This window comes from Trypanosoma theileri (assembly GCF_002087225.1).
Source record: "Trypanosoma theileri isolate Edinburgh chromosome Unknown TM35_Tth_8_V1, whole genome shotgun sequence".
Lineage (NCBI taxonomy): Eukaryota > Euglenozoa > Kinetoplastea > Trypanosomatida > Trypanosomatidae > Trypanosoma > Trypanosoma theileri.
In genome coordinates this window covers 529420-539783 of record NW_021639850.1, presented here as the reverse complement: position 1 = coordinate 539783, position 10364 = coordinate 529420, and the positions used below count along the sequence as shown (strand labels likewise).

Sequence of the window (10364 nt, the reverse complement as noted above, 5' to 3'; positions counted from 1 at the left end):
TTTTTTTCTTTCCTCTACCAATTAAACAAGTTCGAGAAAGTAGAAATAAAAACGCCATTAAACCGCAAAACAAAACATAATAGCAACGAAAATAAAATAAAAATACAGAGGATTTACCACTATGTTTTATTTTATTTTATTTTTTTTTTTTTTCGACTTACCTCATTCTACAAAGTAGTTTAACAACATAAATTGGAATAATTCAATTGAACCAAAGCATTTCCACAAGATCCCAACAAGGAACAATTTCCATTTGCAGAGGTAAAAGGATGTGAGAGTCGTGTCACCGTACCACGTAATAATACTTCACTATCATTAGATATTGGAAAAGTCACATCTTCTATTGGAAGTGAACGTAATGGTCCATGTGGAGTATCTTTAGCCCCTTGGATCTCTGGAAATTGTAAAATCTCTCCAACATTACAACGTGGGGAAAAACTACTATCTTCTCCAGAGGAAAGTTCTATAGTACTATCATTTTCTTTAAGCGTATCAAGAGTATACAAGGTACCAGCAAAACCTCCAGTACACATTTCATGAGTATTTAAAAATCTAACATTAAATTGTTCTAATATCTCTCCTTGGAAATATTGTTCAATATCTTGTCGTAAATGTGGATAAAGTTCCCATCGACGCACAACATCATATTCATCATCATGACCTACCATAGATGGAGTTAATCCTCTAGTTTGAGAATAGGGTGTGGTACGACGAATATCCCATAAACAAACACTCATCATATCACGTCCAGCTATATACCTTCCACAAGGGCTAAGTGCACAATCAGATAAACTAGAAGAAATTACAATATCTTCTTCAGAAAGTGTATTTCTAAACACTAATGGAGTTTGATAAAGCCATTTAAGAGTTTGACGGGTATCTACAATACGAACATTTCCTGATGTTGTTAAAACAAATAAGAGAAATGGTTCATGTTGAAAAGTTCGAATACCACAAATAACTTCCTGGGCATCTTCTTCAAGAGGTGGTTTAAGACTATAGGTCTCAATAGAAGTATCAGGATATTCAACACACCAAAGTTTTACAGTAAGTTCATCTGCAGAAAAAAACTGTGCACTATCAGCTAAAGGGCATAATGAATTAATATTATATTCATGATTTAAAGCATAACGTGAAACTTGTTTCATAGCACATGTCGTTGTACCACGAAGTGGATTTAAAGTTAATGAACCAACAGTTTTTTCTCCAAGTCTATCAACAGCAAAAAAAGGTGCAGGAGATTCTCTTACTTGTACAACTTTATACAATTTTGGCATTTTTTCATTTGCTGTCAGTACATAAGTAGTTGGTCCAGCTTCTGGAAGGAAACAAAGAGCTTGAATACTAGGTGTTACTTCAACACTATTTAAAGGATCAATAACGGATGTATACGCTTGTCTACCCACTGCAAAATTATATGGTTCATGTACACGAACAGTAGAATTATCTACCCTACGTGAGTTTTTAGATTCCCTTTTTATATGATCATTATCATTATTAACATCATCATCATCATGTTCATGTTCCATCTGTTCCCCACGACGCATCACAAAAACACGACCGCAACGATCACCAATCGCAACATGTTCACCTGAAGTACTTGTGGCAAGAGCTGATATGTTCGTTGAAGGAAATCTACAAGCCTCACGCTGAGCAGCCGGAACATGTCGCCATTGTTTTCCTGTTACATATACTTCCCTCAACATCAGTTTATCACAGTATTCTACATGTGGGTCGTCCACTTCAGAATGTATTGGTAGTAAAGAAGTTCCCCCACTAACTTTTCTACTATCATCATTAACACTACTATTTCCTGTTGTTGTTGTTGTTGTTGTTGCTCTTCGCAGTGGTGGAGGTGGTGGTGGAGCAGCACAAGCTCGGAGTAATGATGCCGAGGCTTGACGTACATGTTGGTGATTAAGAAGTGTTGCTCGTGGGGAGAGTCGACGCAGCGCCCGTTCCCGCCGCTCCGATGCTCTTGTGATGGTTGGCATCGATGGTGAGGCGGTGGAGCGTGCGAAGCCCTCGAGCGACGGTCCGCGTCTCTGCGCCGGGGAGCTCTCGAGTTCTCTTTCTCTCTCTTTATCTCTGCGGCCCTCGAGCATCGGCCCGGCGCTGCTGGCGACGCTGGCGCTGCGGGAGTGGGCGGGGCGGGGGGAAAAACAGCCGGGGACGCCGTCCTCCACGCGGGGACCCGACGCCCCGGTCGAGCGCCGTCCAAGCGCGGAGTCCAGATTGAGGCCAGGAATCATCATCGTGATTATACACTCTATCTATACTAGAGAATAATAATAATAATAATAATAATAATAATAATAATAATAATAATAATAATAATAATAATAATAATAAGTGTGAATAGGGTTTTTTTTTTGTTGACTTCCCTGGGGGATTGAATGAGCCACCCGTCTAACTAACCAACAGTAGAGGTCTAAGGATAATGTGATAATGCTAAACAAATGATGGTGTCAGACCTTACTTTAAAGCACCAGAGTAATAATGAGTAACAATAACAACAGGAAAGAATAAAGCACTAATAAATAATAATAATAATAATAATCAACAAAGGTTTACTGTCTCACGAGTTTTAACCACTCTCTCTCTTTGTTTCTTGACCAAAGTAATATTGATCATTTCCACCTCCAATTGGAGAAAAATACACAAACACACGAACCAACAAACAACAACAACAAAGAAAAAAAAAACACTCACCGTCAGCAAATAGGCATAAACAGAACAAGACCACCACCACCACCACCACCACCACGACAACAACAACAATAACTACAAAAATTAAGTACGTCTTTCAACTGGCTCTCAAAAATAAAAACAACAGATTCTTGTTTTTTTTCTTATCCTTTAACTTCGCATTTCCTTTGCATTCTTTACTACTTCTTCGTATGAATACTCAAATTTCTTTCTAAATGACATGTCCTGGAAATCATAACGTTGCCGATCACCCTTGTTGTACATCCTATGGCTTACCCATTCTATAGGACATTGCACACGTCGTGCCTGCAAGTCTCTCCACCAATACGCATCTCTATACTCTGGGGGAACAGGAATATGATAGAAACTTTGATCCGGAACTAAATGTGCACGTTCATCCCAATGCGGGTCATAACGTTCCTCCCATGTCTCTGGATCAATACGACGATTGGAATGTACAAGTTTACGTGGATCATACATTGGCAAAGGATCCCAATTGTAACGATGCATGGCTTTTTTCTGTAGCATACGTTTAAGCTGATGTGTGAACATACCCTGTCCTTGTTTGAAAATAACAGGATTTTTACGCCATGGAACGGTTATTCGGAGCATAATAATGATATTACTAACAATAATATAAAAGTAATATATATAAAAGAGTCTCCTTACACGAGTTATTGCTTACTCCCCTCTCTCCTGCAAAGTTAGTGAAATAAGAAAGAATGTATGAGAATTTTTCTTTTTTTTTCACCTCTTTGACTAAGTTATAGCACTATTCTCTCTTTGGGAGTAATAGGATCCGTGTAATGTATATGTATGAGTATATTTACAAAATACACCAGAAATAAATCAAAGAAGAAAGAAAGAAAAAAGAAGAATAGTAAAGAAAAAAGGGCAACAAACCAAAAAGAAAAGAAAAAAAAAAAAACAAATTACAGAAAATAATTTTAAAGAGGTGAAATGTGCATTATTTCTTTTTTTTTCTTTTTGAATTTTCCTTACTTCAAACACTCCTGTAAAAGAAGACGTATAAGAAGAAAGGAAATATAATAACACGTCGTGCAAATATGCAAGTAGAAAATCAAAAAAAAAAAAAAAAAAAAAAAAACGTGTTCTATGTTGCGTTTGCGTCTTGAGAAAGAGGCAAATAGTGGCATTTACTCCCATCTCCTCTCCCAAACTAAGGGAAAGGGTAGGAATAGAAAAAGGGCACAAGGTAACTAGGAAGAAACCTCCCAAGAAAAAAAAGAGAAAGAGAGAGAGAGAGAGAAAAAAAAAAAAGAAGAAAACGCCAAATATAAACGGGTTGTACACCGTTTATGATCCTTCTTCTTTTTTTTTCTTTTTCATCTCGCTGTTGTTGTTCATTCCGCCGGATGAACAATCTTCTCTTTACACATGTATACCCCTTACCATAATTAACCTTAAACGATTTCTCAAGATCATCAACCTCCTCTATAAATTATGCTCTTTTGGCTTCCTTTTGCAGAGGGGTGGAGGGAATAACTGCAGGGAGGAAAAGCCCAGATATATGGTAACAGAAAAGAATCAAAGAAAAAAAAAGGATAAAAAGAAAAAAAAAAAACACAAAAAAAGCGAATAGAAATACAAAGACTTTTGTATTATTTCTCCCCTTCCGCTCAGTTAGATATTCCCCCATTCCCGTTTCCCCTTTAAGAAGAGTATGTCTATAATAAATGTAATGCTATTGTTACCTTGATTCTTTTTTTTTTTCTTTTTCATGGTTTTCGTTAAAAAGGCATCAGCAGCAGTATTGCAGAAACGCGACAAGAATGAATACCAATCCTTCATTGGACATCATTATATCATTACCAAAAAAAAAAAAAAAATGGCATAAACCTCGAATCCATCATAATGATATCCTTTTTCCTTTCTTTCTTTCTTATTCCATTCTCTTTTTTTTTTGTTTGTTTGTTTGTTTGACTTTGACAACGCCTCTATCGGCGGCTCTTTTTTGATTTGGTAACCTTCTGCATTTTACGCTGTTGTTGTTGTTGTTGTCCCTTGTTCACGTGCTGTTCAAAGTGAAGTACTTCTCCACCTGCGCGGTTAGCGTGACTTGAAACTGGCCTATTAGACAATGGCGCAATAACTACAGGTTTGCGAGGAGATGTAGGAGTTGATTTTGTAACGGATAAGGTTGCGGATGTATGTGGTTTCTTTTTAGAAACAGTAGTAGTAGTAGTAGTAGAAGAAGAAGAAGGGTTGACATTTTGACTTGCGTACATTTTTTCATCTAATGATGTTTGCATCATTCGCTGCTTTACAGCATCCCGTAACTCTAGTAACTGTTGTAGTTTTTTCTGTAATTCCACAAGTGATGTAGCAATAGTTTCAGCATTTTCACCTCCTTTTGAGGCGATACCATCTTCAAGAAATTTAATCTCTTCAAGCATTTTTTCCATCTGAGATGTTAATTGTCTTAACTCCTGTTGATCACCTTGAAGTGATTTAATAAGATCTTCACGGGTATCATTGTCATCAGAATTACAATCGTTATCCAGAGAACTTTCAGCGGAAATACCACTATTGACATTTTCACTTTCCAATTGTTTGTTGTTCTTTTTATTATACTCTGCTTCTTCCATTGTCTGGTTCTCTTCTTCTTCCTCTTCCAAATCCATAGCAGAATTATCATCATTACTTTCATCATCTGCATATTTACCGAGTCGTGAGTTATATGTATTTGCATCATCAGTAATATTATCATTCTTCTTCATGATATTAGTTATTTCCTCTTCATTTTTTGCTTCCACATGTTCATCTTCTGCCAAAGCTTCTGCAAGACTCAAAGAAGGTGGTATATGTAAACCTCCAGTATTTGTTTGTTGTCCTAATCGACGTAATCGGTCCTGTTCCATTCTTAGCTTGTTGATTTCACGTCTACCGTTAATAATTCCCTGTTCAAGTTTTGTTATTACAGGACGTTCAGTTGCATGTTGTAACCTCTTTTCCATAAGTTCAATTTGGAAACGAATAGCACTGATTTTTTCCTGAAGATCATTAGAGTTTGTACCTCTTTCCTTCTCTAATAGAGCTTTTTCTTCTTTACGAATTCTGTCACGTTCTGCCGTCCATGACTCTTTCCGTCGTACAACATTAATAAAATCTTCAAGTTCCTCCAAGTCTGCTCGTGATACGGCTAATACAGCCATTAAGGTCATATCATCTTCATCTCCCTCGTTTTCCATTTGTCGTTCAAGTTCTGCAATTTCTTTACGAAGTCGTTCAGCCGCTAAACATAATCCATCATATTGCTCTGGTGTACAACTTGGTTCAGATGAGAAAGAGGAAGTTGTACCAGTTGAAGAAGAAGAAGAAGAAGAAGAAGTGGATGAAGACGTTACAGACACAGTTGGCATTTCTTGTTTAGACATAACCCTAGATCCATTGTTCACTGTTGTCATTATTGGTTCCGGTGATGCCGCAGCAACAGAAGAGGTTGTTTTTGTTGTTGGCATATCATATTCAATAGATGTCTCATTATCTGTTTCTTTACTCCATATTTTTGATTTGGCCTCTTGTAGATTGCGTTGTAACTCTTCCTGTGCTTTTAGAGTGGCTTGTTCAAGTTGTTTTTGACGTTCCAATGCGAGTTCCGCTTCCCGTTGTGCCTGTTGAGCCTCTTCACGTTGTTTGTTGAGAAGTTTCATACGTTCCTCATGTTTGTTTAATAATTCCTGTTCCAGAGCACGTGCTCTTGCTTCTGCTTCTTCTCGTCTCCTTTTTTTTTCGGCTTCTTCCTTCCGCTGTATTTCCAATCGTTGTCGTTCTGCTTCCGCTTCTGCTTCTGCTTCTGTTTCCTTTGTTTCTCGCTCAGAGACGGAAATTATGGTAGACTCTATTTTATGTAAAGCACTAAGAGCCTCTTCCATCCTTCGAAGAAGAGCATTCTCCTCATTACGGCGTTTTTCTTGTAGAGACTCAATCTCTTGTCTTAACATTAAAGCCGCCGAAGATAACGTTTCAATTTCTTTTGAAGATGGTATAGAAGATTGTTGTGATGGTTGATTAAACTTATTTTTCACTTCAAACTTCTCATCTATTGATTTCTTCTTTATTATGTTTTCTTCGGCGGCATTACTGTTTTTTGTTCTTTCATCCTTTTTTGTTTCAGAATGTAATGATGTGGTAAACGGAATGGAGTCATGATTTTTCTTTATTTCTTCTTCTTTTTCTTTTTCTCCTGTTACAAAAGAAGAGGTATGTGATCCTATCGAAGGACCTTCTTTTTCCATATGCCGTAATTTCCTCATTTTTTCAAGTTGTTCTCGCAGTCGCGGTAATTCTTTCTGAATTTGGGCTAGTTTCCCTTGTAATTCACTAGCATGATCTATACTATCGGTACTTAGTAATCGACGACGCATTTGAGAAGCTTCAACTTTTTTTTTATGGTATGCATTAGCAAGAGCTTCATATTTTTCTGGTGTATATGTACAATGACTTTCATCAAATGGATTACTGTTAACTTTTGTGGGGGTATGCACTTTAACATTATCTTCTATAACGGTACTTTTCGGTCTTCCAAGTGAAAAAGTCTTAATACATCGACCTGAAGGATGAGATGCTTGACGCAGGGAAGGAACTACACTAATACCGTGTTGTAACTTTGTTTCCTCATCCCCATCCACACTCTCTGCTTCACGTTGAATACGTTCAAACGTTCCTTGCACAGTATCCTTCTCAAGTGTTTGTGTTTTTCGTGATTTGGCAGGTTTCGATAAGGCTGGTGTTCCCATCAGTCGAATAGACTCTGTAATAGAAGGTTCTGTACCTTCTGTTAACTTACGGCGAATAAGAAGTTTTGAAACGGAAATAGGACGTTGTTCAGCAATCTTAACAGGATCTTCAATCGGTAAAGCCTTTGGTTTGTCATCTCCCGCACTGAGTTCTAGTTCTGCCAACTCAATAAAGTCTTCAAACTTTGAAAAGTATAAAAGACAGTCACGGTCTGACATAACTTCTTGACTCCAACCAAAACGCATCATAACAATCTTAACAGGCTCCCATGAAAGATGAATGCTTTCATAGCGTCGACGGAGAAAATCTTCAGCTGACCAATCTAAAATAACATCAGTATCAGGAGAATGGTAAATTTGAAGACGATGACATGCTTTTAAATCAGAAAGTGAACGTTTTAATATTTTAGGATAAAGAAATGGTGCTGTAAGCCTTAGTTGGGATGTGGTAAATGGATAATCAGTGAGTTGTAGTAATGGGCGAAGACAAAGATTTACAGCATCTATATTATAACGACCAGACGCTTTTATTTGCTGACGTTGACGTAGAGCATTTTTTTCCATACGACGCAAAAGATCATTAAAGAAAGGATGATTTTTCAGATTCTTTAATTCATCATTTCCATTCTCTTGATTTACCAAAACTTCATCTTCAACATCATCAGCATTACGATCAAGCTCAGTTTTCGCTTCTTCCACTCTGATATTATTACCGCTACCGACACTACCTTCACTGTGAGCGACATCTAATCCCTTTTTCTTGTACTCATGAATTTCATCCACATTGACGTTTATGTTATCATGGTTAATCGTCTTCTCTACAGCTTCATAATCATGATGGTGATCATTATTATTGAGAGTTTTAGATTTCGGAACTTGTTGACGCTGAGAGTTTACATTAAGCATATGTTTTTGCTTTACTTGCTGGGCGGTAACAATATTGTTCATTTCACTAGAATCATATATTTTAGTAACATCATCATCATCATCATCATCATCATCATTATTATTATTATTATTATTATTATTATTATTGTTATTATTTTCATCCTCCTCTGCTGCTGCTGATGCTGTCCTTCCATTAAACTTGGCAGGATTCTTTGAAGAGAATGAGGTTGTTAGAACCACCGTCTGACGCTTGGGTCGTACAAGAGCTTCATACCTTCTTTTAATATTAGGAGGGGCACGCATTTCTTCTTCTTCTTCTTCCAGTAATTTATTTTTTTCTCCAAATCCTTGATATCTTTCTTCCATTGTAACTTCCGTATCATCTATATCATGCTCCTGAGCATCAGGAAAGAGCAACTCTGGCTTTTCCATCATTCCAGATGATAATTTCCGTGTGTTGTTGTTATTATTGTTGTTTAAAGACAACCGTGTATTACCGCTCTTCACTGTTTTACCATTTATTTTGGTTTCATATGTGATGCCATCACGTTTCCGTTCTCTACTCTGATTATAGAACCCCGAATCACCTCCCGCAACGTAGAAGCGTGTTGTACAACTTAATACCCATGGTAACTGTATCGCATTTGCTCGAAGAGCACGACGCATCATAATTCAAAAATGATTCGTTTTTTTTTTCTTTTTAATCTATTTTCTATGGTGTCAACTTCCCGAAAAGCTGTCTTTCTTGTTCTTTTCTTTTTTTTTATTTTTTATGCTACCGCCTCCTTGGTGAATGTGAACAGCCTTTTCTACCTTTGTTTTTTTTTTTTTTTTTTGTTACTGATAAAGAACAAATCTGCTGTGCACCTACACACCCTTCCCTTGCTCAGCTTCTAATAGAGTGGTTAGTGGTAAATCAAGAAACGCAAAAAAAAAATAAATAAATAAATAAATAAATAAATAATAATTTATATGTATATAAAACTGGTTGTCAAGAAAATTTTGTTACCATAAGATCGTATACCTTGAGTTTTTTAGCTGATATATATACTCTCTTTCTGCATAAAGGGATTTTGTAGACCTAGACTACGTATATATATATATATATATATATATCAGATCATTGTGAAAAACTTTACATTTTTTTCTATTCCCTCTGTTTCCTTCACAGTTTTCGTTAGCACTAGGGCTAGTCATTACAAAACAGTCATAAATGGTTACTCCGTTGCAAGTACATCAGCAAATTCCTCGTAATAAATACGACCATTTTCAGGGTCAGCGGCGGCAACTATGAATTCTTCTACTTCTTCCTCAGTAAATGGTTCGGCTCCACTGCGGAGGAAATGACGAATTTCATCAGCTTCTAAAAAACCACGATTATGAACATCTAAAACAGAAAAAGCCCTATATATAGTATCTTCACTATCACGAACTACAGATATTGGTGGTGGTACCGTCTTAGAAGCCCCAGGACCTTTTTTACCAGACTGAGTGCCCAAAATTCCAGTCATGAGAGCCTCTACTATTATTTCTTTTAATAAACTTGCAGATACAGAACCACGAGATGCACCTTCTTTTTCTTCTATCATTTCCACTAGGCGTAGCACTTCTCCATTAGACAGATTAAGACCCATCGCACGGGCAATATATCCAACTAGCAAAGTTGGAACTTCATTTATTTCAGAAGAGTTAATAGTACTAAGTCCACGATCTGCCTCTCGAGTTGCCTCAAGAAACTCTTCAAAGCGTTTCGTATATCTTAATCGACGAGACCTATCTTGTACTGAAACTAAGAGATGCTTTCCTCCAAGAGTTATACTTCCATTCTCAGCATTATCACCTTTCCTACCTCGTTTGGGTTTGGACATGGATACCTTTTGTACTCTATCTCTTCAATTTCCATTACCATACGAAAAAATCAAGAGTAAAAAAGAAATAAATAAATAAATAAATAAATAAATAAATAATAATAATAATAATAATAATAATAATAATAATAATAATAAT

The 10364-nt window shown here is 36.7% G+C and overlaps 4 protein-coding genes across 4 annotated transcripts; all 4 read right to left on the bottom strand.

Annotated features, from left to right (window-relative positions):
- Positions 1-179: 179 nt before the first annotated feature.
- TM35_000083210 (protein phosphatase 2A regulatory subunit) lies at positions 180-2255 on the bottom strand (the record flags this gene model as incomplete). The annotated part of the gene is made up of 1 exon (XM_029024186.1): positions 180-2255. One exon carries the CDS (start codon positions 2253-2255, stop codon positions 180-182), a length of 2076 nt encoding a protein of 691 aa, XP_028884589.1.
- A 604-nt stretch (positions 2256-2859) lies between these two features.
- TM35_000083200 (uncharacterized protein) lies at positions 2860-3321 on the bottom strand (the record flags this gene model as incomplete). The annotated part of the gene is made up of 1 exon (XM_029024185.1): positions 2860-3321. One exon carries the CDS (start codon positions 3319-3321, stop codon positions 2860-2862), a length of 462 nt encoding a protein of 153 aa, XP_028884588.1.
- Positions 3322-4667: 1346 nt separating this feature from the next.
- TM35_000083190 (uncharacterized protein) lies at positions 4668-9023 on the bottom strand (the record flags this gene model as incomplete). Its single annotated transcript, XM_029024184.1, has 1 exon — positions 4668-9023. One exon carries the CDS (start codon positions 9021-9023, stop codon positions 4668-4670), a length of 4356 nt encoding a protein of 1451 aa, XP_028884587.1.
- Positions 9024-9574: 551 nt separating this feature from the next.
- Positions 9575-10225, bottom strand: TM35_000083180 (uncharacterized protein; the record flags this gene model as incomplete). The annotated part of the gene is made up of 1 exon (XM_029024183.1): positions 9575-10225. The coding sequence occupies one exon, from the start codon at positions 10223-10225 to the stop codon at positions 9575-9577; it is 651 nt and encodes a 216-aa protein (XP_028884586.1).
- Between the last annotated feature and the right edge of the window lie 139 nt (positions 10226-10364).